General features: G+C 42.0%; 3 protein-coding genes and 2 pseudogenes across 4 annotated transcripts; 1 reads left to right on the top strand and 4 right to left on the bottom strand.

Annotated features, from left to right (window-relative positions):
- The first annotated feature begins 1,287 nt into the window (after window positions 1-1,287).
- LOC115016902 (glutamine synthetase-like) lies at window positions 1,288-5,634 on the top strand. 2 transcript variants are annotated; one of them, XM_029444993.1, is made up of 6 exons: window positions 1,288-1,456; window positions 3,139-3,300; window positions 3,401-3,547; window positions 3,876-4,003; window positions 4,170-4,369; window positions 5,053-5,634. In XM_029444993.1, exons 1-6 carry the CDS (start codon window positions 1,288-1,290, stop codon window positions 5,360-5,362), a joined length of 1,116 nt encoding a protein of 371 aa, XP_029300853.1. In that variant the 3' UTR covers window positions 5,363-5,634. The 2 variants fall into 2 exon arrangements, with proteins under 2 accessions (XP_029300853.1, XP_029300852.1); XM_029444992.1 differs by having other exon boundaries at window positions 3,368-3,547.
- A 5,834-nt stretch (window positions 5,635-11,468) lies between these two features.
- On the bottom strand, window positions 11,469-13,289 carry LOC115016904 (phospholipase A2-like; annotated as a pseudogene).
- A 317-nt stretch (window positions 13,290-13,606) lies between these two features.
- Window positions 13,607-14,877, bottom strand: LOC115016905 (phospholipase A2-like). The gene is made up of 4 exons (XM_029444994.1): window positions 14,864-14,877; window positions 14,446-14,593; window positions 14,239-14,372; window positions 13,607-14,122 (listed from the first exon to the last, which is right to left on the bottom strand). The coding sequence occupies exons 1-4, from the start codon at window positions 14,874-14,876 to the stop codon at window positions 14,001-14,003; spliced, it is 417 nt and encodes a 138-aa protein (XP_029300854.1). The 5' UTR covers window position 14,877; the 3' UTR covers window positions 13,607-14,000.
- A 1,247-nt stretch (window positions 14,878-16,124) lies between these two features.
- On the bottom strand, window positions 16,125-17,183 carry LOC115016991 (5'-AMP-activated protein kinase subunit beta-1-like; annotated as a pseudogene).
- Window positions 17,184-24,744: 7,561 nt separating this feature from the next.
- LOC115016989 (zinc finger BED domain-containing protein 4-like) lies at window positions 24,745-25,973 on the bottom strand. The gene is made up of 3 exons (XM_029445146.1): window positions 25,659-25,973; window positions 25,043-25,553; window positions 24,745-24,845 (listed from the first exon to the last, which is right to left on the bottom strand). Exons 1-3 carry the CDS (start codon window positions 25,881-25,883, stop codon window positions 24,745-24,747), a joined length of 837 nt encoding a protein of 278 aa, XP_029301006.1. The 5' UTR covers window positions 25,884-25,973.
- Window positions 25,974-26,444: the final 471 nt, after the last annotated feature.

Genomic DNA, 26,444 nt, shown 5'->3' with positions numbered 1-26,444 from the left:
GAGTTTCCAAGGAGGTTAATTGAAATGTTTTGCGTGTGCTGAAAATATAAAGTATGGATGTAAATTACAGCTTGTAAAGTTTTTTTCTCAACAGAAGAGAAGTAGTAAGGTTTTAAACAGTGTCACAGATTTGAATGATTTTGCTTAATTCAGAGGCATGAAGGATCTGATTTTGTGTATTGGAAACATCAAACTGATGCGGTTCTAAATTTGACACACATAAACACACACCTACTTTGTGTTGTGTTGTGTCGTGTTACGTAAAGGACACATGAGTCTGTGTCATCAGCACTGGTATTTGCATTCCGGTTAAATACCGCTAGCTGGTTTAGGCACGTCACACACATTAGTTGTCCTGCAGCTGCGACTTGACTACACCTGAAGTTACCTGTAACACAGTAAGTCCAAATCTTTGTTTATGTGTATTTATATATTTAATTTGCTTTGTTGAACAACATTGTGTAATCCTATAAATCTTACCATTTGAGTTCATCAAATCTCTGACACTGATCTGATGACAACTATGCTCGTGATACTACTGGAGCTGCCTGAACTATCCAGGAGTTTGTAAAATACATTAGAAACATTTTCTGATTCTGAAATACTTTTTTGTAATTCTTTTTATCTCTAGGTTAGGGTTATAGTGTAAATATCAGTTTAAAAGTATACAGTTAAGAGTGTTGAGTTAACAAATATAGGAAAGATGAATAAATAACTATTAAAATGTTATAGTATATGGAACAGTTAACAAATATGTTTTTTAAATAAGAATAATTATTTCATAATAAAATCCCTCATGATTGATGAGGTGTAAATGAGAAACTCTACAGTTGTGTGTATATTTATTGTTAGTAGATAGAGCAGTAGTAATGTAACATGGGGAGAGAGATAATTGTTTGCTCTACATCCTCAACCTAACTTGGCCATTTTAGAGTGTCTGGACCGCCTTCCAGTAGTATAATAGGTTTGATGTACTAGAATAGTGAAATTAAGTATTAAAGTGAAGATGGAGAGTGTCAGAGACTAGACATCAAATGTTACGAACATTTCAACAGTATGCTTAGAAGTGTAGTATGAAGGTAAAGAAGCGGCGAGAAAGTTTAGCTAAAGTTTTGTATCTCTGTGTTTGGTATTTTCATGAAAGAAAGAGAAAGTTGAATTCCCTCTGAAATGTATGGAATACATAACCAGGTACAGCAAATGCAGTCCTACAGTAGGATAAATGATTGGAAAACCGTGGACATAAATACTCGAGCTAACATGTCACCTCTCTGATTAAAGGCGAGTATGCCAGCGATGTCTCTCAGCTCCCGCCTCAACAAGGCTGTGCGCCAGCAGTACCTGAACCTGCCGCAGGGAGAGAAATCCCAGATCACCTACATCTGGATCGATGGCACCGGAGAGGGTCTTCGCAACAAGACCCGAACCCTGGACTTTGAGCCAAAAAGCCTAGATGGTAAATGTCCTCTTTTTATGATTTATTATTTTTGCTGTAGTTAGGATATAACTGAATGTTTTACTTAACAATATGGAGTCATTTTTCACTCTTTAATTCTATACCTCTTACACTTTTCACATCAAGATAAAGGTCACATATTCATGGAACTGGTTTCTTTAAAGGGTAAAACTATTGGGTCTGCTCTTACATGAATAATCAAGGGCTTTAAAAACTTTAAGGGTTATTTATGATTTGACAGCTTTGCAATTGAGAGAAAATATGAGGCACTAAATTCAGATATTACTGGGTGCATGTATAGATTACAGAATGATTCAGAATGATGAAGTGAAGGAATTATTATTTAAAATGATCATCAATCACTTCCAGGGGAAGGGAGGTTTACACACCTACAGCACATTGTAAACATCACAGGTGCATCATGGTGCAACATAATTATAATGCAGGTTTCGCTGGAGAACAAATATTTGTTAATGTTAAGAACACTGGTCTATACTGAGAACTAATTATCCATCCATCCATCCATCCATCCATCCATCCATCCATCGTCTACCGCTAATATGGGGTCCTCTTCAATCCAAGGTTTGACTATCGGCCGAACCCTCCTTTCCAGCACCTTGGAGTAGACTTTACCAGGGAGGCTGAGAAGTGTGATACCCATGTGGCACACACTCTCTGGTCCCCCTTGTGGCACACACTCTCTGGTCCCCCTTTTGGAATAGGGGAACCACCACCCCGGTCTGCCACCCCCTAGGCACTGTCCCAGACTTCCACGCAATGTTGACGAGGCGTGTCAATCAATACAGCCCCTCCACACTCAAAGCCTTCAGCATTTCCCGGATGGATCTCATCAACCCCTGGGACCTTGCCACTGTGGAGTTGTTTGACTACCTCAGTGACCTCCACCAGGGAAATTAACGATGGTCCCCCATCAGCTTCCAGCTCTGCCTCTACCATAGAGGGTGTGTTAGTCGGATTCAGGAGTTCCTCAAAATGCTCCTTCCACCACCCGATAACCTTCTCAGTCGAAGTCAGCAGGGTTCCACCCTTGCTTTACACAGCTTGTATGGTTCCCTGCTTCCCCCTCCAACAGATGGTGATCAGTGGACAGCTCCACCACTCTTTTCTGTCCAAAACATGCGGCCTCAGATCAGATGATACGATCACAAAATCGATCATTGACCTTTGGCCTAGCGTGCTCTGGTACCACGTACACTTATGAGCATCCTTATGTTCTTAAATGGTGTTCGTTATGGTCATTCCATCACTAGCACAGAAGTCCAACAACAAACGACCGTTCAGGTTTAGATCAGGGAGGCCGTTCCTCCCAATCACGCCTCTCCAGGTGTCTCTATTGTTACCCACGTGCGCGTTGAAGTCTCCCAGCAGAACTACGGAGTCCCCTACTGGAGCACCATACAGGACTCCATTCAGGGTCTCCAAGAAGGCCGAATACTTTGAACTGCTGTTCGGTGCATAGGCACAGACAATAGTCAGAGTTTTTCCCCCCATAACCCGTAAGCATAGGGAGGCAACCCTCTCGTCCACCGGGGTGAACTAAAACATAGCAGCGCTACTTGTGAGTAGGAATTGTCTTGAGGACATCAGAGATAAAATAATCTGTGAAACATTTAGAAGAAATGTTTTGATGATAATCTTTTGGGTAAATTTATCTTTTATAGAAATTCCTGAGTGGAACTTTGATGGCTCGAGCACATACCAGTCCGAAGGCTCCAACAGTGACATGTACCTCATCCCAGTGCGCATGTTCAGGGATCCATTCACCCTCGACCCCAACAAACTGGTTCTCTGTGAGGTCCTCAAATACAACCGCTTACCTGCAGGTACATGTTGTACATTTTGTTCATGTCTTACTGTCGGAATCATGTTCAGTAAGTCAGGACAAACCAGTTGTATTATTTACTTCTGTTCTTTCATGTGCAGAAACTAACCATCGGGCGAGCTGCATGAAAGTGATGGAGGAGATTAAAGAGCACTGCATGTGGTTTGGCATGGAGCAGGAGTTCACCCTCTTGGGAATAGATGGACATCCTTTTAGTTGGCCCACAAATGGATTCCCAAGACCCCAAGGTGAATGAGCTCTAATTTTCTCTCCTTTGTTCATTTCATTCATGTGGAATCAATATTGAGATATGGGTACAACTGTTTAATATGTCATAATTTATAAAGGGTTTATAAATTGATAAACCATTAGCATCTAGCAAAAGACATTAGCGGCAATCGTCTAGACTACAAAGAGCCTTACCTAGGCTGGCTCTGAAACTCCATCAATTCCATACAAGATATGTTATGAATTACTTAAGGTAGACACGATATGAATAAAGTTTTAGTAAAGATTTTGTAAAGGTTTATATTTGTTTTTGTTTTAACAAGATCCCATTATGTGACCCTCTTTAAGGACCTTACTACTGTGGGGTGGGGGCAGACAGTGCTTATGGACGGGACATTGTGGAGTGCCACTACAAGGCCTGCCTCTTTGCAGGGATCAATATATATGGCACCAATGCTGAAGTTATGCCATCTCAGGTAAGTGTCACCGTCATACAAGTGCCTAGTGGATAGAACATGATTTCTCTTTGTCACAACTAGGCCTTCAACTTCAATTGTTGTTCTTTGTCCATTTTTGTTTGATACTTTTCCCTTACCATTTCCTTAATTCTCTTTTCTATGCCTCTGCTTCTGCTAACTTCAGTGGGAGTTCCAGGTGGGACCCTGTGAGGGTATTGAGATGGGCGACCATCTGTGGGTTGCACGCTTCCTGCTGCATCGTGTGTGTGAAGATTTTGGTATTATAGCAACACTGGACCCCAAACCAGTGCAGGGCAACTGGAATGGTGCTGGTTGCCACACGAATGTCAGCACCAAGCAGATGAGAGAAGAAGGGGGACTGCAGTGAGTAAACATGTCCTTTGAAACTTGTAATGACAGTAACTCCTGCATTAATAACGCATCTCGTCAAAGATGGTCTCATAAATTGAAGCGTTTTTTAATTTGGTCTTGATAATCACGATACAATAAAAAGAAATGCCAACTGTAATATACATACAGTATACTTTTTGTTTCCTTATTTTGAGCATTTTTGGTACTTGTGGTGATAACATTCTTTCAAGATATTTTTATACATACTTAAAAGGTAAAAAAGAAAACAAACATCTAACTAATTAAGTAGGTTATGAGTAAAAGTGTTTCTGTGACTTAAGTACATAGAGTTCTATAAATTCGGTAACTTAAAGCCACTATAATCAATGTTTTTACATTAACAGTAGATCCTGCGTGTGTATAGTTTCACTCCTATCACAATACTCGGCAGATCCCCACAGCTTTATGGAGCTTTATAGCGACTTTCAGCTCACTGTTTCGGTTTTCTGGACCCCAATTTTACTGTTTTGGTTCAATTTCACCACTCTCATTAGAATTATTATTGAACTTATTCAGTCACTTATTGATGCATGAACCTCCTGTCTTTGAAGTTCTAAAATGTTCATACTTTTAGTAAATAGACAACATTCATCCACAGACTGTCACTGCAGCAACCTTCCATATATCAACTGTTTATATTTTTCGTCTGATGACAGATACATTGAACAGGCCATCGATAAGCTAAGCAAAAGGCACCCCCAGCACATTCAAATGTATGACCCAAGCGGAGGGAAGGACAACATGAGGCGTCTCACAGGTCTCCATGAAACCGCCAGCATCCATGAGTTCTCTGCCGGAGTGGCCAACCGAGGAGCCAGCATCCGCATCCCTCGCCAGGTGGGTCAAGAGAAGAAAGGTTACTTCGAGGATCGTCGGCCTGCAGCAAACTGTGACCCGTACGCCGTGACAAAGATCATCGCAAGCACCTGCCTGCTTTATTCAGAAGACAAGGAAGAGAGCATGTAGGAGAGGTACTACTATGAAGTAACATATAAGAACATACATCTGAGTTTCACTCTTGAAAAATGTGAAGACATGTAGAATTCATATTTATTACTGTTTCTAAATTCGATCAATTGAGATACATTCCCATGTGCACAGACAGTACTGTAAATGTCCTTATTAATTATAAATTGATGAAATATGTTGCAAAGCTGCTCTGTCAGAAGTGGAAATAGCTTTTCTTTTCTTTTTGTTGAGCCTACATGCATATTACGCAGCATTATTATGAATCATTGTTTGTGTTGGATGAAGTGAAATAAAGACACAACGGTGCTGTACTTGTCTGTCTTGCTTTTTTTTTATTTCTATCTTCTTATTATGTCTGTACCGAATGTCATGTTTTTACATTCAAAGCTTCTATTGAGGTTTTTAAAATACAGCTCTGCATCGCTGCATTACGCAAAAAAAATGGGAAAACATTTTTCTTTGTTATTGTGGTTATAGAAATGTGATTTAAGCATTGAAGAAGAATATTTAATTAGATAAAAACAGGTGAATTTGGAAAATCTTTCTTTCTTTAATTAATTTTGAATTTCGGACTTTACAACACTCTGGAGTTATTGGAAATGTTTGGAAACAATCCTACGCAGCCACCACTGGAATCTAATTCTACCAATAGTTGCCTATAATAGCCTAATAATAATATTAGTGTAGCCAATTTTTTTATCTGCAACTGTGCAGAATGGGATTAAACAGAGTGAGTGACTTGCAAAAAGCTTTCGAATGTGAGCAGTATGAATGAAGCTTTGAAGTTTCAAACTATTTGATACAGCCATACTTATTATTGCATTCAAGATAATTCTCTATTTGATATCCTGCAAAATACCGACAATCATCTGGCAAAGCCCACTACAGTAGTGTTGCAGAATGAAAGGTGTCCACCAGGTGGAGCCACTGCTATAGTTCTCATCTCACTGTCTCAGCAGGTCTGTCCATTGAAGCAATTGTAATTCACCAGCCAGAGCCACCTGATGAGAGGTCAGAGTGTCACAGCAGAGCCGAGCCATCTGTGTGGCACTTTATGAACAATGATGGAGATGTGGTGTGGAATCATGGAGCACTAAACAACAAAAATAAAAACGTTTGCAGGCAGAAAAGACATGAATAAGGCTGTTTAGTCATTATTCTCTTCGCACTGGCAGCCTGATGCTCAGTGCACCTGACATATGGCGTTAGCATCTTATCCTGTTACTTCCCGACATACGATCCTCTCCCTTTTAAGCGGCGCAGTGTCAAAATTAGTCATTATTCAAGCTGTTTGAGGGGAGGTTTTTGCAACATGCGTGAACAAAAAAAAGGGATTCTTAAGACCAGATCAGATGCCAGCGCATACTCTATTTCCATGGATACAGGCAGTAACTTGGCGACCGTGGTGTTTGACTGTTGTCATGGAAACATCCGTCTGACAGAGCATTTACCAGGAATATTAGCTGCCTGGTGAGATGAGGATAATTATTGTCCTCTCTGTGTGTTTGATGCCATTTGTTTGTCTTCTGGTAAACGTATTAAAGCTACATGATGCAACCTGTATGTGAAGATAGTACGGGCTCGCTGTGAGCTTTTTATTGCAGCACACCCAGCATAACTTTCACATCTGCTCCAGTCACCGATACAGCACATTCAGACAGGAAATAGTCAGAGACAGGAAGTGCTTTCAGACACCGGAAGTATACTCAGAGATGGGAAATATATGTGCCCTGAGAAGTACTGTGAGACATTTTCATGCAAATTCATATTGTGTTTTAAGTATGTAGTGTGTAAGTTGAAAATGCCAGCATGCAGACTAAAATTATTCAAATTATTTTTTTTCAGTTAGAATTTTGTTCTTGCATTTCTTTCACATACATTAAAAGAGGCAGTCAAATGCATTTGACAAATTAATATAACAAAAAAAAAATTAGAATTAAAAAAGCACAAATACAGCGGGCTGAGCCAGAAGGCAAAGCTCTCGATCTTCCGGGCGATCTTCGTTCCTACCCTCACCTATGGTCATGAAGGCTGGGTCATGACCGAAAGAACGAGATCACGGGTACAAGCGGCCGAAATGGGTTTTCTCAGACGGGTGGCTGGCGTCTCCCTTAGAGATAGGGTGAGAAGCTCAGCCATCCGTGAGAGACTCGGAGTAGAGCCGCTGCTCCTTTACGTTGAAAGGAGCCAGTTGAGGTGGTTCGGGCATCTAGTAAGGATGCCACCTGGGCGCCTCCTTAGGGAGGTGTTCCAGGCACGTCCAGCTGGGAGGAGATCCCGGGGAAGACCCAGGACTCGGTGGAGAGATTATATCTTCTCACTGGCCTGGGAACGCCTCGGGATCCCCCAGTTGGAGCTGGAGGATGTGGCCCGGAGAAGGGAAAATTGGGGTTCATTACTGGAGCTGCTGCCCCTGCGACCCGACCCCGGATAAGCGGTAGACGATGGATGGATGGATAGGCACTCCTGTTTAAAACAGGGATATTACTGTAATGGTTTAAATCGAAACAGCTGCATATATGAGTACAGTTTCCCACAGTGTCATATTTTCACCTTGTTGATTGTGGACTTTAGCTGCATGCATTCTCAGGAAATAAAGTTTGACCCACCTTCTTATTGTTGCATATTAATCAATTTGTCTTAAATAAAATGATCCCACAGTGAATCTGGGAGCACATAGTATTCCAGGCAATGCTAGGAAAGGCAAGGTACTTTTATTTATATAGCACATTTCAACAACAAGGCAATTCAAAGTGCTTTACAAAAACATTAATAGCATTAGCCTACATGCCAATTACAGCCTCAACGGGTGAATTGTGGCCGCCAAAGGGTGGAGAATGTTTGGTGGACCAACAGAGTGACCTATAGAGCTGCTGGTCGCAGCAAGAATTACAGTACAATTATTCAAATTATTTCAAGGTGAACCAGCAAATCTTTCACATTTTTGGAAGTTGGAACTATGAAATGTAGTGTATTAAAGGATTCCTTAGCACACACCTCATGATGAGTTATCACTTAGTTATCTGAATTGTTTGGAGTACATTGTGCATACAGCCCTTTTATTCAGAATACACCCTCAATAAGCAATTAATACACACCTCTTAAGAGAGTGCAAGTGGGATTGAACAACACCACAAAAGAAGATCCCATTAACTAATACAGACACACATACCAACAAGCTTAAGTTATTGTTATTCGTCTTGACGTCACCAGGAGTTGACTGGCAGGTTCTGCCAGCAGAGCTGCTGGAAAGACTGACTGACAGACCAGAAGGCAGGTACACTGACTGCAGGGGGGAGGTATGTGTAGAGTCTTACTCACTGCTTTATGATGTGATAAAGTCTGTATAAAGAGCACACCAGGCTTCCTGCATCAACAAGTATATATACAGCGTGTTAATCCTCCTGAGACCTGGAATATATATTTAGATTATTATTTATTTATTTACATCATTTAAGTAATTTGAATATAAGAAACATATGATAAACATATTTTTTCCTCCTATATATTTTATAACATTTCCCTATAGTAATTATGTAAGTCTGGAAAAAAAAAAAATGAGAAGAAGCCAGTCGCAATGTCCCCTGTACTAAGGACATGAGTTAAAATGTGTATTTTGAAATAGTTAACATTTACATATACTTCTAAAATTAAAAATATAATCTAGTTAATACTGACATAAAAAAATCCTTATGGAGAACAGAAGAAGTTATATTTTATATAGTTGAGCACTTAACTCTTATTGCCATAAAACACATTTGTTTCAATTCCCAAATTCAACAGAAGAGTTAAAGACAATATCACAAGAAACCGCAGTATGTGCTTTTCACAGAACGTTAGGACTTAAACAAACTGCATGCATGGTGTTTGAAATACAGGCCTCAGTGTCAGGTCCCCTACAGAGGACAACAATAAACTGCCAGGTCTCTGGAGGATATATAGTATGCAGCCTTCATGATTCTTTGCTCTGCTGTCTCTGCTAGAGGTGAAAAGCTTGCTGTACTTTAGGCTTATAAGAAAAGGCACAAGAGATTGATTGAAGTGTATTTTTCTTTTTTTCAAAACACATGAATAGCCAGCAGTCAACAGCCAGAGTGAGCGCCGGTTTCCTTGTGGAGCTTGATCTCTTTCACTTCATGAAATGTGCAGCGCCTAGAAAGTCTGTCTCAGTAACACACTGTACTTTATCCATTGTTACAATACTGGAATGTTCTGTTATAGCTACCTGGGGTGCAGCATGGTGATAGCTCCCACACTCGTCTTAGTCAGAGAGTGGAAAACTCTGTGTTCAACTAAGCAGAGAAATGAGCTCACACCCTCTCAACAGAGCTATTAGGATATGTAAATAATGTGAATGAATATTTATTAAGTTAACTTATTAATATTTAGAAAGTTAAGGCTTTTAACATGGACTTTGTGAAATCTCCAGTGTTTGAGTCTGTTTAGTCAACAAAACTAATTGGTTAGGATTAGGAAAGAAAAGATCATGTTTTGGGTTCAAATAAGTATTTATGGTTTGTAAATGTACGTAATTTAAAATAAATCAATGTTGACTTTTCTGTGAGATCAGATTCTGGCTCAACTACCCTACTGAAATGTGAATAATACATGCGTGCATTAATGTTATGATTAAAAAGCAATTTTTTCAAAGAATCATTTCTTCCCTCTACAGAAGTGAAATCCTAATCATTTAAAGAGCCTACGAAATGATATTTCGTCAGTGTTATTGGGCTTGGTATGATAGAGGTTGCATGTCTATTGTGAAATGTGCCATATATATTTTTTAATATTGATTTATTCGTAATAAATCACAAGCATAACAGCATAAAAATGACTTCCGCTAACTATCGATCGCTGCGCCGAGAGCATCCACTTCGGCAATGTTCGGGCGATGACGTCACAAGTAGAATACAGCCACCGCCAGTGTTCGTCTGCATTGAAGCGTCCAGCAAAGACTGCTGTCAATTATTACGAGAAAGAACGGACAACAATCGATCGTCAAGGATAATTGTGAAGCGATGTGTTATGTGGGGCCGTCTCCAAATCTAGCTTTCTGTGGTAAGATGATAATGTTGCATTTATGGACAAGACAAGAGCGTCGATGAAACCGATGATTTGTGGGCAGCACTTTGAGAGATCGTGTTTCGAACAAACTATGCTCGCCAAGGAAATGAGATTCAAAAATAATTTAAAACTGAACGCAGATGCTGTGCCTACAACACTGCCGAGACCCCAGCCAGCACAGCCAGCATTTATTGTTTCAAGCATAAAGCTATAATCGGTCTAAGCCTACTGTATGTAACGAGTTTACACCAGGCCCTAGCCAATATATGTGTGTAATTGTTTGTAGTATTAATAACTTTAGCTAATTACACTTCATTAGCTTAATTAAGTATAGATTCAATGTTCATAACAGGCTTCCCCATTTGATTCGGTAGTTTGAGTAAAAGCGTGAGTCTATTTAACTTTTAACTATCACCCTATTATTACAGAGGTATTGAAACATTGGTGAATGAAGCCACTGACAGAACTGAGGATACCTGTATGATCAGCGACCATCTATTGGACATCCACACTGGGGAGGAAGCTGTGTGTACACCAGTAAGTATACAGACTGTACGTCATCTGTACATTACAGTTGTAGTACCAGTAGGCCTGCACATGACGTGTTAAAAATACAATCACTACATGCATGTACATAATTCATATATTTGTTTAATTTGATATCATTGCTCTCTCAATAAATTCAACCACATCTTTTATTATGAATGTTAGAAATTTTCTTTACGCAGACATGTATAAACATGCAAAACAATTTTAAGCTGGTTTGAAAGATTTATTAGTAAAGCTGTGTTTTGTACATTTCAGACATGTCAGAAAGAAATTGCTGTGCAGACGGATCCTCCTCCACGGACACACCACAAGTCCATGCAGGCGTGACCACGTGTCAGGTCAGCTGGACTGCAAGTTCCAATCCAAGTTGGTTGTTCCAAAGGTCAGCATCATATATATCACATATATATATATATATATATATATATATATATTCTGTATTTTCTATTTGTCAAGTATTAATTCAGAGGAGTATACAAAATAGGCTTTACCATGTGGTTATTTCATATAGACTATTTAATTATTTAACAGAAAACATGCTATATGGAGAGATGTGTTGATATAAGTATATAGAAAGAATATCTTTGCCAGCCCTACTGTCAACCTATATGCAATACTATGTGTGTTTTTGTCGACGACCTTTGAGAAACTGTTGCATCAAATTAGTTTTTAGAGGGTGGTGAAATGGATCTTTTACATTTTTAAGTTATATGTGGTCTATCTGTTCAACTTTTTTTTTCTATCTATGGTAAATGAAGTAAGAATAAACTACAATCTATTTCAAAATGTTTCAAAATATCAAATAGTGCATTCCACATACGTTAATACATACAATACATCATTTTTAAATGCTGCTTTTTATTTCTAATCAAATATATTCTCATCATTTGATTGAAGTGAAAATATTACACATGGGACTTTTACAGAAAGCATACCAGGACAGCTGACAGAGTATGTGAGGCTACGCTGTACTGCTGATTTCATCCTGCAAACCAGGAGAGAAAACGGTAGACTATAGTGCCCTCTATGGTTAAAACAGCATGTTAGGTCAAATGAGAGATCCAGATTAAAATGTGTTTATTTTCAGGATAACTTCACAATTACATACACGACAACAGTAATTCAGCACAGAGAGGGATTGATGGATGTTTATAGATCACCAAAATCCCAATGTACACCCATACAGAAATCCTGATGCTCTGTTTGTAATGTATAAGGTGAATATTTCTAATAAGACAAGGATCCTGGGCGAATTGACGAATTGATCACTTTATTTTAGCTGTCTTCACTGACAGCGGTCACTGGGCAGGTGCTCGTGCTCAGGGTTCCAAGGCGTTCTGCCAAAACACTCGGCAGCCTTCCTGTCACACTCACAGATGAACATCTCACATTCGTTGTTGTTGTTGTCTGAGGACGATAAAGCAGAGAGCACTCTGTGAGTACCAAAGGTCAGAGAAACATTCCTGTACATTATTACTGAGAATAATATCAGTCTGATTATAAAAGTCACACAAAGAAAATCCCTTTGTTTCGGTGTACTCACTGCCACAGGTGACCTTCTTGTTTTCCTCGTCACAGCTGTAGTCATAGAACTCGATGTACGGATGGTCGATGATGGCCCAGCACTCAGGGTGCTGCAAGGCCTCACTGGAAACACCGATCATGAACTTGGCAGCACCTAGGTGTCAAAGAGACAAGGTGAATTTTAAAGATTTTAAAGGTTGTTGTTTTTTAAGCATTGTCTGAGCATGAAACAGAGTGAATCATGACCTATCCAGATCATCCACAGGTGTGCCGAAGCCTCCCTTTCCACAGTAGCAGCCGTAGTCAGCGTAGTCGAAAACAGGCCAGCTCTCAGGCATCACACACAGGATCATATTTCTGAACTGGTTCAGTGCCTTGTAGTCCAGTGAGTGGGCTGAAGCACAACAAGCAGATACATTTATACTCTACTAGAAGATCCATCTATTCACAACCACCAAGATGAACAGCTTTAGTCGAGTTGTACCCACCAACAGAGAGGCCTGCAGCAAAGAGAAACAGAACCTGGAGGGTATTCATCCTGTAAGTCAGAGTGCAGGTCACTGAGTAGCACTCTTACATCAGGCACTCTTTTTATATCAACTCTGGGACCTTGGGAGCTGCCCTGTCAGCTGTTTGTACTACACAGGGTCGCACGACTCCCAATTCCAGGATAGAATCAGGAACAATTCTCACAGTCTCTAAACCTTTAACCCTGAGCCTTGTATTTGATGTTATGCAACTTGAGTTGAGGGTGGAGCTAAGTACAACACAAGACCATTTTAAGCAACCAAAATGTTACAACTAACTTTCATGAACTGAAAACACACTGTGAAAGGGTTTAAGTTGTAAGGCAAAAACACAGAGAGCAACCAAACCGGACAACTATCAATCACAAGGTAGCCACGCCCTAAAGCATATGTGATGCTTTATTGTCTATTTTACTCTAAATGGGACCAGTATCTACTAAATTAACATCATGCTGTATTGAAGAAGACTTGAAACTAGCGATTGAGAACATAAACTCATTAGGAAATGTTTTACTGCGGTAATAAATCAAGTGAGAAGTAACGTCATTTTCTCATAGACTTCTATACAATCAGACTGCTTTCTGGATGTTAGAAAGAATGCAGGTATAACACACTTTCACATTGGCTTTACTTTTCAGATCCAGAGGTTGACGCTTGATTATACCCTTTAATAACTGGCCATCAGTAAACAGCATGTGAGGAGAAATGAGAGATTGAGATCAAACTGTGATTATTATCATGATAACTTCACAATTACAAAGCCAACAACACTAATTTAGCATGTGGAGGGAATGATGGATGTTTTTAGGGCGCCAAAGTCAGTGTACTCCCATTCAGAAATCAGGATACATGCATGAATGTGAGTGTATAACGTGAATATTTCTAATAAGCAGAGGATCCTAAACAAATTGATCTGTCACTTGTGAAAACTAAAATTGGAAGCATAAATTCCTAAGTTGCTGCAGTGGTCTTCACCGACAGCGGTCGCTGGGCAGGTGCTTATGCTCAGGGATCCAAGGCTTTCTGGCAAAACACTTGGCGGCCTTCCTGTCACACTCACAGATTAACATCTCACATTCGTTGTTGTTGTTGTCTGTTATTTGAAATATAGTTATGGAGGGGGGGAGTGTATTACTGCATGTTTTATGAGCAAACTAACACATGTTCTTAAGATCGAGCAGGAAAATCCCTTTGTTTCGGTGTACACACTGCCACAGGTGACCTTCCTGTTTTTCTTGTCACAGCTGTAGTCATAGAACTCGATGTACGGATTGTCGAGGATGGCCCAGCACTCAGGGTGCTGCATAGCCTCACTGTAACACTGATGATGCACTTGGCAGCTCCTTCGGGTCAAAAAGGCCAAACAAGGTGAATTTTAGAAACGTTGTCTGAGCATGAAGCAGAGTGAATCATGACCTATCCAGATCATCCACAGGTGTGCCGGAGCCTCCCTTTCCACAGTAGCAGCCGTAGTCAGTGTAGTCGAGAATAGGCCAGCTCTCAGGCATCACACACAGGATCATCCGTCTGAACTGGTTCAGTGCCTTGTAGTCCAGTGAGTGGGCTGAAGCACAACAAGCAGACACATTTATACTCTACTAGAAGATCCATCTATTCACAACCACCAAGATGAACAGCTTTTGTCGAGTTGTATCCACCAACAGAGAGGCCTGCAGCCAAGAGATCCAGTTGGGGTGAAAAACTGGATCAATACAAAATACAAACAATAGTCATAAATAGCACTGAAGCACCTAGCGATTCCAACACATTGGATACAGAGCACATAACTTAACCAATGACATATAATGCAACAGAATCTAGGATCCACACACACGAGTACGAGGCATATGGCTGACAACACCAGCAGCCCCGACTGTAGAGCTGGCCAGGCAGTTGTAGTCACCGGCCTCTCCAGTGCGCCTCGGATTGGAGAGCCGGAACAGGTGCCCACCAATCACAACAAGTCTTCACCAAGGTGGGAGGAGAGGTATTGCTGCAGCCAATCAAGGGCCGGGGGTCACACATCCTAATCTGCATACCTAAATAGGGAAAACAGGGTGCATGCATCCACAAAGTAATCCCCGCAGATAAATAAGGCCGTGGGCGTAACATTTGCTCACAAAATATATGAACATGTACAGCTCAAACGATAAGTCGATTAATCAATTAAAAAGGTATCAATTGAAAACTATTTGGATGATTCTTTATGCAAAAATGCTAAACATTTCATGCTTCTAGCTTCTCAAATGTCCTTTTAATTATTTTGATAATCTGATGTTTTGATAATTTTATTTTTAATTATAAAAGTTCACGAGAGTGCAGACCTCCGCCATGTGAGTCTCCCTCTCCCTTCTCTAACAAAGAAGAGATGAGTCTCTCCTGACTTCCTTAAGATCAAGATCACAGCAAACAAAAACGTGTATTTATTCATCTATTAGGCAGTAGTGTGCCTAACTGGGTGTTATACAAGGGTCAATAAAGAGTTTGACAAAGACTACCAGGAATGGGTAGCAAAGGGAGTAAACCAGTTGATGGGCCACAGGGGCCCATTGTTGATCTCATGCTTTCTAAATATGGCTCTGATAGTTTAAAACATTTACAAGAATGGTGTGATGAATGTTGTTTTCCGACAGGAGGGTCGTTAAGTACTGCACAGATAGGGAAACTAGGCACAATACTCCAATGTTATTTTATACTATTTTAATTCTGCTATTTCTATAATGGTACTTCAGACTCATTTACATGAACACTGTGATTATTGTACTGTAAATGCATGCATGCAAAACAGTATCATTTCTATGATAAATAAACACTGTTTACATTTACAAAAAAAAATGTACAGGCAATTTACAGGTGAACAATAGTTAAACGAGCAAGACTGTCTTTCAAAAATATCCCTCACTGCACAATTTGTCAAGTTTACAGCACATGTGATAACACATTTGTTACTGTATTCCTACAAAGAAACAGGATAATGCACACAGTATAATATTTATGGTCTCCCTCAGATTGCTGCTTGCAGCAAATATGAAATACTCACAATCTGCACTTGCAGCTACATATATACTACTGCCCCACAAATCCATAATGACTCATTATGTAATGCTGACCTCAGTTGGATCGTGGGTCCACTAGCCATCCACATAAAACTTGTACTGATGCTCCCCTTCAGGTAGATCAACAATGGCCACAAAGGTGTTCTGACTTTGACACAGATGACAAGAGGGAACATTTGGTATGCAGGCGAGTAAACACACACCAGCTGTTGCATGAAAAACACTTAACAGTTGCATTTGAGTGCTCGTAGCTTAAATGAGAAATGTTAAATATTTCCCTATGAATTAACTAGTGAAGAGCATAGAACAGTGTAGGAAATAAAAATAATATTTGGGGGCCCCCACTGTGTATTTACAAAATATTGGAGGCATTTTTTTAATAGTGTTTAGTGCATAAAATTAAATGAATTGAATGTGGCTTAATTTATGATTAATATATTAAAATATTTATTTTAAACAATTTAAATCTTGGGGACAATTTGTGCATTTGTCATGGTTTTTAGGGGCTTTTTCAAATTTCTTGGGGCATTTCTGCCCTTCGCCCCCTTAATTTCTGACACTGGTGAAGAATAACTACTGAGAAAATGTCACTACATGCCGAGAATGAAAATCGAATAAATAGCTCTCACACTGCAGGGCTCCAATGCCGAGAAGCACACTACACCATAGAGTTTAAGATGTCCCCTCACCTTCTGATGAGGGGAATCTTGTTGGCCCAGTTGTTGAAGGAGGTAGACCTCCTTGCCATCTCCTGTCCAGCGAAAGACTGTTGGCCGGTCTAAAGTTGGCCCTTTGTCATCTGCTTCTAAGTCTTGCTGCCATGCAAGGAACTCCTCTTTATCTAAAGGAGCCTAAATACCCATCAAAACAACCACCATTAATTAACCTAACATAAGATGGACATGACCACAAGAGATATCCTGTATCTGAGACAACAGCACAACTTACCTTCATGTCTTCACCATGAAAAATATCTGCATCCTCGGGGCTGTCCATCAGGATCTTTAGCCCCCCTCCCTCCTTGGTGTCTCAGCTGTCCTTCCGCTGAGCCTTCTCCCCCTGGCCCATGCCAGCCCTCTCACTGCTTGTATTCCCCATGGCTGTGTCTTTCTGTAGACTGGTGCAAGGTCACTGTGAGGAAAACATACAAAAACTCAGAGAAGAGTGCACAAAATCTGACGTTTTTTTTTTAAATAAGGTCATTAATCATTAATAGCTGCTGCTGGAGAACTGGCAACGAAGGTTTCTTTGTAAGACCTCATCACTCAAATAAGAAAATGTCACACATTGGGCACTAACATTCCTATCTAGAATGAGTTACAATGTGGAACAGCATAATACGTTAACTTGAATGTGTGGATAGCAAATTACAAGCAGTAGTGGGTCAGAACCATGTAACCATTTTCTCCACTTCAGAGGGAGACAGCACTTTTTACTACACCATATCATCTGACAGCTGAATGTACCAGTTGTGGCTTAATAAACAGAATATACTGCATGATCATAAAACAATCCCTGCAACTGGGAACTAAATAACAGTGTAGTTTCTTTTTTTGACGCACCACATGGGGGCAGGCAAGGTTCTAGTTTAAGCATTTATTTCAGCATGATACCATCTTTCTTTAAAGAACCAATGTTTTGTTGGATACCTTATGATCTACTTATCACATATTTGTTACAGAACTACTGTTACAGTTTCTGTAGTTTTTCCTACCTTAATTTCACTACAATATAAAAATATATTTGTAGACCTTCTTGAGATACATCCATCACATCATACACATACTGTTTGTTCGTTTGAATCTTCTAATATTGTCTATGGATTTATTATATGCGTTACAGCTGCATGATCGTAGCAATATGGTGCAAAAAATCAAGCTGCATTTTCAGCTGCATAAATCAGAAAGGGAATTTGTAGTAATGGATTACCTATTTCCAGGATGTTTCAAGTCAGTGCAAATTCAGTTTCATACCAAAACCAACTACCAGAGGTCACATTGAAAACTCTAGTAAGTGTTGTTTGAAGGTGGAACATTTGCTCTTTAAAAGCAACATGATTTATTTCCCTACACATGTTATTGAGATATTCTTGGTAATTTAATTATTATCATGTGACTATTGTATGTGTCAAACTCAGTTCAAGGTGACACAAAAGGTTGACTTAAAAAGCGTGGGATTATTCAGAGTCAGACTCAAATACTGTAGGTTTTTTGGTGAAATACAAACAGGGTTCATACACCTTTTTCCAAAGTCAAATTCAAGCACTTTTCAAGCATGTTGAAGGTTTCAAGCTTTTCCATCATATTACAGCTGTCTTAACTTACATATTCATATACAGTACAATCACTGAGTGGCCACTTTATTAGGTACATTAGTACCATTTAGTACAATCTACAACTGTTTGTAGATTGTAGATAACCGGATGTTATATACATTATTGTTATTATCCAGCATAACATCAACTTTACTAACGTGACACACAGAATGATGTTGACATTAGCCACCAGAGGCAGTGCCCCCCGGTACACTAGCATTACGTTAGCTCATCTTAAAACCTTATATGCAAGAAAATAACCTCCTTTACTATCTGTGTTGGGATTATATCTTGATTAGCATGTATTTACTGAATGGCATGAGATTTAGTTTTACTCAAAGCTAACATCAGTTAGCAGCTAGCCTCGGTGTGATGTGTAGCCGGTTGGACGTCTTGTTGACCTAAACAGTGCTACTGGCTGCGACATAGGACTGATACCCATTCAAACAACACATGCACACTGAATATAAATAAATACATTCGTTTAGCTTTTTACCTGAGAAGTGTTTACTGTCGTAGGTGTCCGTGTCAAAGTGTAAAAGAAACACATTATGAAATGACATTTGCATACAAAGGTAATTAAATATCCAGGAGACTAGAAATAAAAACAAGCTAAAGTAGAATAAGACAGATATAAATTACAAGAGTAAAAGTTGCAATGCAGTGCAAGATATGAATAATTATATGATTTAATAGAAGGCAGTGACAAACAGAAAAGTCTTCAGCCTTGATTTAAAAGAAGTGAGAGTTGCAGCGGACATGCAGTTTTCTGGAGGTTTGTTCCAGATATATGGGGCATAAAAAACTGAATGCTGCTTCTCCATGTTTAGTTTTATCTCCGGAGACATAAAGCAGACTGTCCCTGACAACCTGAGAGGTCTGGATAGTTCATAATGTACCAGAAATACATTTTGGCCCTAAACCATTCAATGCTTTATAAACCGACAGTAATATTTTGAAGTCAACTTTTTTGACGGACAGGAAGCCATTGTAAAGACCTCAGAACTGGAGTGAAGTGATCCTCTTTCTTGGTGTTAGTGAGGACACGAGCAGCAGCGTTATCAATCAGTTGAAGCTGACTAATCAATTTTTTTGTGAGAACTGTAAAGACACCCTTACAGTAATCATATCTACTGAAGATAAATGCATTGACAAGTTTTTCCAAATCCTGCTGAGACATAATCCTTTAATCCTTGATATTCTTAAAGTGATAGTAGGCTGACTTTGTAATTGTTTTAATGTAACTGTTGAAATTCAGGTCTGAGTCCATGACTACACCAAGATTTCTGGTCTTGTCCGTGGTTTTTAACATTGCCGATTGAAGCTGAGTGTAACTTTTAATTGTTCCTCCTTGGCTCTAAAAACAATTAGTTCAGTTTTTGTTTTTGTTTAATTGAAGACAATTCTGACACTTCCAATCATTGATTTGTTCAATGCACTTACTCAGTGCATGTATGATATACATGGTGATATTGTTATGTAAATGTGTGTGTCGTCTGCATAGTTATGGTAACTTATTTTGTTGTTTTCCATAATCTGTGTCAGTGGAATCCTGTGGGCCCACCACTCATGGGAAAAACCGCTGGGGTCGGATGCGCTGTCACACAGGTGGCAGTGATGGTCAGGGACCTCGATGGACCAGACCCGGGCAGCAGAGGCTGGCTCTGGGGACGTGGAACGTCACCTCTCTGTGGGGGAAGGAGCCGGAACTAGTGCGGGAGGTGGATCGCTATCAGTTGGATCTGGTGGGGCTTACCTCCACGCACAGTCTTGGCTCTGGAACCGTACTCCTGGAGAGGGGTTGGACTCTATTCTTCTCCGGAGTTGCCCAAGGTGTGAGGCGTCGGGCCGGGGTGGGGATACTCACTAGCCCCCGGCTGAGCGCCGCTACGTTGGAGTTTATCCCGGTGGACGAGAGGGTCGCCTCCCTACGCCTTCGGGTTATGGGGGGGAAAACTCTGACTGTTGTTTGTGCCTATGCCCCAAACCGCATTTCTGAGTATTCGGCCTTCTTGGAGACCCTGAATGGAGCCCTGCAGGGGGCTCCAGTAGGGGACTCCGTAGTCTTGCTGGGAGACTTCAACGCACACGTGGGAAACGATGGAGACACCTGGAGAGGCGTGATTGGGAGGAAGGGCCTCCCTGATCTAAACCCAAACGGTCGTTTGTTGTTGGACTTCTGTGCTAGTCATGGAATGGCCATAACAAACACCATGTTCGAACATAAGGATGCTCATAAGTGCACGTGATACCAGAGCACCCTAGGCCAAAGGTCAATGATCGATTTCGTAATCGTATCATCTGATCTGAGGCCGCATGTTTTGGACACTCGGGTGAAGAGAGGGGCGGAGCTGTCGACTGATCACCATCTGGTGGTGAGTTGGATCAAGGGGTGAGGGAAGACTCTGGACAGACCTGGTAAACCCAAACGGGTAGTGCGGGTGAACTGGGAACGTCTGGAGGAAGCCCCTGTCCTGGGGATCTTTAACTCACACCTCCGGCGGAGCTTTTCAGCCATCCCTGTGGAGGTTGGGGGCATTGAACCTGAGTGGGCGATGTTCAAAACCTCTATTGCTGAAGCTGCGGTGATGAGCTGTGGTCTCAAGGTCTTAGGTGCCTCAAGGGGCGGTAACCCTCGAACACCGTGGTGGACCCCGGTGATCAGGGAAGCCGTCCGACTGAAGAAGGAGTCCTTCCGGCTTATGTTATCCGGGAGGACTCCGGAAACAGTTGCAGGGTATCGAAGGACTAGAAGGGCGGCAGCTTCTGCCGTGTCAGAGGCAAAGCAGCGGGTGTGGGAGAAGTTCGAAGAAGCTATGGAGAAGGACTTTCGGTCGGCACCAAGGTGCTTCTGGAAAACCATCCGGCACCTCAGGAGGGGGAAGCGAGGAACCATCCAAGCTGTGTACAGCAAGGGTGGGACCCTGCTGACTTCAACTGAGAAGGTTATCGGCCGCTGGAAGGAGCACTTTGTGGAACTCCTGAATCCGACTAATGGTTGAGGCAGAGCTGAAAGCTGATGGGGGATCATCGTCAATTTCCCTGATGGAAGTCACTGAGGTAGTCAAACAACTCCACAGTGGCAAAGCCGCAGGGGTTGATGAGATCCGTCCAGAAATGCTGAAGGCTTTCGGTGTTGAGGGGCTGTCTTGGTTGACACGCCTCGTCAACATTGCGTGGAAATCTGGGACAGTGCCTAGGGGTTGGCAGACCGGGGTGGTGGTTCCCCTATTTAAAAAGGGGGACCAGAGAGTGTGTGCCAACTACAGGGGTATCACACTTCTCAGCCTCCCTGGTAAAGTCTACTCCAAGGTACTGGAAAGGAGGGTTCGGCCGGTAGTCGAACCTCTGATTGAAGAGGAACAATGCGGATTCCGTCCTGGTCGTGGAACAACAGACCAACTCTTTACTCTTGCAAGGATCCTGGAGGGGGCCTGGTAGTACGCCCATCCGGTCTACATGTGTTTTGTGGATCTGGAAAAGGCCGGGTCCCCCGGGTGATACTGTGGGAGGTGCTGCGGGAGTATGGGGTGAGGGGGTCACTTTTGAGGACCATCCAATCCCTGTACGCCCAAAGCGAGAGTTGTGTCCGGATACTCGGCAGTAAGTCGGACTCGTTTCCCGTGAATGTTGGCCTCCGCCAGGGCTGCGCTTTATCACCAATCCTGTTCGTGATTTTCATGGATAGGATATCGAGGCATAGTCGTGGAGGAGAGGGGTTGCAGTTCGGTGACCTGAGGATCTCATCGCTGCTCTTTGCAGATGATGTGGTCCTTATGGCATCATCTGTCTGTGACCTTCAACAGTCACTGGATCGGTTCGCAGCCGAGTGTGCAGCGGTTGGGATGAGGATCAGCACCTCCAAATCTGAGGCCATGGCTCTCAGCAGGAAACCGGTGGATTGCCTACTCCGGGTAGGGAATGAGCCATTACCCCAAGTGAAGGAGTTCAAGTACCTCGGGGTCTTGTTCGCGAGTGAGGGGACAATGGAGCGAGAGATTGGCCGGAGAATCGGAGCAGCGGGGGCGGTATTACAGTCACTTTACCGCACCGTTGTGACGAAAAGAGAGCTGAGCCAGAAGGCAAAGCTCTCAATATACCGGTCGATCTTCGTTCCTACCCTCACCTATGGTCATGAAGGCTGGGTCATGATCGAAAGAACGAGATCACGGGTACAAGCGGCCGAAATGGGTTTTCTCAGACGGGTGGCTGGCGTCTCCCTTAGAGATAGGGTGAGAAGCTCAGCCATCCGTGAGAGACTCGGAGTAGAGCCGCTGCTCCTTTACGTTGAAAGGAGCCAGTTGAGGTGGTTCGGGCATCTAGTAAGGATGCCACCTGGGCGCCTCCCTAGGGAGGTGTTCCAGGCACGTCCAGCTGGGAGGAGACCTCGGGGAAGACCCAGGACTCGGTGGAGAGATTATATCTCCTCACTGGCCTAGGAACGCCTCAGGATCCCCCAGTCGGAGCTGGAGGATGTGGCCCGGAGAAGGGAAGTTTGGGGTTCCTTACTGGAGTTGCTGCCCCTGCGACCCGATCCCGGATAAGCGGTAGACGATGGATGGATGGATGTGTCAGTGGAGCATTAAAGTGAAGAGGCTCCAGAATGGAGCCTTGAGGAACTCCACATGTCATCTTCACAGCACTTTGGTTTCCTGTTTATTTTGAAGTTTCACTCCCCCTCGTGTCATGTCTTGTTTTACTTCCTGTCCTTGTGTCTTTCTCCCCAGCTGTGTCTCATTCCCCTCATTAGTTTCTGTGTATATATCCCTGTCTGTCTCAGTGTTCTTTGTAGGATCGTTGTTCATGTTACGTGTCTGTTATCAGCCCGCTCATGTCCTGCTCGTGCCTACCCCGTGTCTACACCGTGCCTACCCCGTGTCTACCTGGTTTATCTGTTCACTATTATTTTGTTACTTTGTATAAGTGTTTCAGCTTTGTGTTATTAAAGCTCACTTTTTGTTGTAAATCTTCTCCATTTGGGCCCTCTTCTGTACCATACCGTGACATAGTGATGGCGAGATGAAGCTTCATGAAGCATTGAAGCTTTCCATCCAATTGATTCGCTTCATGGTGCTTCATTTGCTCTACTGCGCCATGAAGTGGACAATAAATGTAAAACCGGCAGAGTGATTATAATGGCATGGCTTAGGTGTGTGAAGTAGTGATGGGCAAATGAAGCTTTTGTGAAGCACTGAACCACTTCAGCCAATTTTTTCGAAAAAGGGTTCATTACTCAAAGCTTCTGGCGAAGTGCAAGGCTGCAGTGGATTTAAAGTATCTTTGCCCTGAGAATTCTTTGACGCACACATATAAGACTGAATATAATATTCTATTTAAAAATAAAGATTGATGATTGTGTTATTACGTGTTATTGAGAAGAGAGTGCCTGGAAAAAAATGTGGGCTTTTTACGCCTTAAATGATAGTGCAGTTTAAGATTGGACAGAGAGAAGGGGAATGACATGCAGCAAATAGAAGCGGGTCTGTTTTGAACCCCGAGCCACTGCGGCAAGCATTTGAATGTGGGTTGCCTGGTCTACGAGCTGCGCCACCGGGGATGTGTAATGTACACGTTGGATGTACATTATTTTTTCAACAGAGTTAGATTTGGAATCTTTACTTGCTCACAATGAAGATGATGCTGGCGTGCATAACAATTGTTTCGTTAATTGGCTGGCTCCATAATGATCCAATACAAACGCAATACCAACAACTCAACAGCAACAACGCATACTATAACAACAACCCACAAATTTGCGGTTATAACGTGTTGAGGCAGTAAAATGCAAAACTGTCTCAACGAGGCAGTGCCAGTGAATCACCTGATTGGTCCGGTGATTCATTCAGGCAATGAAGCAGTTACTGCTTCGGACGCCATATGTCACGTGATTTGAAGCAAGCTTCCAAGCACTATGGAATTGTAGTTCAGGGTTTGAAGCATGTATTGAAGCTTCGGTATCGCACTGCCATCACTAGTGTGAAGCTTTGAATTGAATAATATTTATTGATATTGAATAATTTATAATATGGTGTCTGTCAATGGCAGGGTCAAAAGGAAAAGTGGAAACTAATTGGGGAGAGGGTTGTGATATGAATGTGCTTATATTACTTGGGACAACATTTTTATTCATTTTTATTTAAAAATAACAACATTTCCACAGTGCTGGGCTTCAGGCAGTTTCTCTTTTTTGAGATGATTTCTCCCGCTTTAGAAAACATCCTTTCACAGGGCACAGGTGAGGCTGGGGTACAGAGAAACGCAACAGCAAGTTTGTACAAGTTGGGATCTACATTTCTCTGTTCTTCCCAATACTGCAGGGGGTTCTCCAATCTGCCCAAAATTTTTTCAGCCAGGTATCTTTGGACCTCCACTGTTGTGTCCGCAGTGACATGTTTGGGTCCTGGTCTGCAGGACTGTGGCGTCCAAACGATGCCACAGTTTGCAACCTAGGACAGACAAACAGACTGTAAGTGACTAAATACAATAACACAATTAGAAGGTATCTAGTATCCATTACCTTGAGTCACAGGCTGAGAAGCTTCTGATATGTGTGGTTGTGAGGAGGAGGAGGAGGAGGAGGAGGAGGAGGAGGAGGAGGAGGAGAAGGAGGAGGAAGACACGCTGTTTCTTATAACAGCAGCACATTCAGATGTGAGCCTCTTCTCGGCCTCTGCTGCTTTATTGGGGCTAAAGAAGCCTATCTTTTTAAATCTGGGATTGAGCAGTGTTGCCAGGGATATGATGCTCATTGATTGTAAGTTGTTAAACTTCTCCCTTAACTGTCTCTTCAGACTCTCAGCCATTGCTGTGTTCTCTGGAGTTTGGACTAGTCCCATTTCCTCCTCCAGTGCGTGGTGTAGCATCGATAATAGTGGAATGACTTTGGATCCAGACACTCTCTTCTCCTCTGACAGCTCAACTGTGGCATCATTAAATGAGGACAGCACTTTCAGACATTCTGCAATGATTTCATATTGCCTTGATGAGAGTGGGGCAATCTCAGTGCGTAGGCCTGCCAAAGCCGCTCCTACAGGTTCCCTGAGGTCATAAACACGCTGGAGCATATGGTATGTGCTGTTCCAGCGTGTATCCACCTCTTGAATGAGCTTCAGTGCCGGCCAGCGCATTTGCTCCTGCACCTTTGTCAGCCTCTCCTATAAAAATTGCGAACAAAAAGTGATTAATGCAAGTGTCACTGTAGCAGCAACTTAAACAAAACAGTGTCATTTAGAATATTGCAATAAAATAAAGGAATTCACCTTTGCAGTGGTGCTGCTCTTGAAGTAGCCCACTACCTTCCTGGAGCTTGCCCGGATGTCAGACAACACAGGGTTTTGGTCCAGAGCCTTTTTTATTAGTAGGTTCAAAGTATGCGCCACACAAATTGTGTGACGCAAACGAAGCTCCCTTGCACAAACACCCATATTTTCTGCACCATCAGTCACAAGGTCAGTAACCTTGTGAGTAATATCCCACTGTGACATAAGTGCTGCTTTTTCTTGTGCCAAATTTTCAGCAGTATGTGCCTCCGGGAAATGCAGCACCCCTAAAACAACAGAATGCAAAGAGGTGCTTGCATCTATAAAATGGCATGTCGCAGCTAGATACGCATCAGTGTTGATAGAGGTCCACATATTTCCCTCAGCTTTAGTCACTTGGTTTGCCTCCGACACAGTTCTTGTCACAAATGAAGTCATTGACAGTGTATGTGTTTGTACCTCTTGGCGTGCTTGTGCTTGGACGATTTTTCTTGGTGGTGAACATCACTTATTCCGAGGTTGCCCGACTCTGATTTTAATAAATAAGGGAAGGTCTCCTCTCATTTGGTACTTACATAAAGTTTTAACTTGTTTGGCAGGTACAACTGCGTCTCCATCTATCTCCCGTTCACTGTGACTCATCCATATGTTTTCGTCTTTTTCTGTGTTATTGTTCCTGTTTTCTTTTTCTGTGTGTTTACTGGCGGATAACATTTTTCAGCTAAAGTTAAACACAATACTGCCACCTGCTCTACCGGAGGCCACTTTTTTTAATTAGGCCTATTT

Source organism: Cottoperca gobio, chromosome 12 (genome assembly GCF_900634415.1).
Source record: "Cottoperca gobio chromosome 12, fCotGob3.1, whole genome shotgun sequence".
NCBI classification, from domain to species: Eukaryota; Metazoa; Chordata; class Actinopteri; order Perciformes; family Bovichtidae; genus Cottoperca; species Cottoperca gobio.
The sequence above is the reverse complement of the archived record's forward strand: the minus strand, read 5'-3'. Positions and strand labels throughout refer to the sequence as shown.

Bases quoted from the DNA above. Each gene is read 5' to 3' on its own strand.
- LOC115016902 (XM_029444992.1), top strand. From the start codon at position 1,288: ATGCCAGCGATGTCTCTCAGCTCCCGCCTCAACAAGGCTGTGCGCCAG. The intron at 1,457-3,138 runs GTAAATGTCCTC...TATCTTTTATAG, and splicing joins TGAGCCAAAAAGCCTAGATG to AAATTCCTGAGTGGAACTTT. The intron at 3,548-3,875 runs GTGAATGAGCTC...ACCCTCTTTAAG, and splicing joins TGGATTCCCAAGACCCCAAG to GACCTTACTACTGTGGGGTG.
- LOC115016905 (XM_029444994.1), bottom strand. The intron at 14,373-14,445 runs GTCATGATTCAC...TTTGACCCGAAG, and splicing joins CCTGTGGATGATCTGGATAG to GAGCTGCCAAGTGCATCATC. The intron at 14,123-14,238 runs GTGTGTACACCG...TTCAAATAACAG, and splicing joins CAGGAAGGTCACCTGTGGCA to ACAACAACAACAACGAATGT.
- LOC115016989 (XM_029445146.1), bottom strand. From the start codon at position 25,883: ATGTCACAGTGGGATATTACTCACAAGGTTACTGACCTTGTGACTGAT. The intron at 25,554-25,658 runs GTGAATTCCTTT...CAATTTTTATAG, and splicing joins AGAGCAGCACCACTGCAAAG to GAGAGGCTGACAAAGGTGCA. The intron at 24,846-25,042 runs GTGCTGCTGTTA...TGTCTGTCCTAG, and splicing joins GAAGAGGCTCACATCTGAAT to GTTGCAAACTGTGGCATCGT.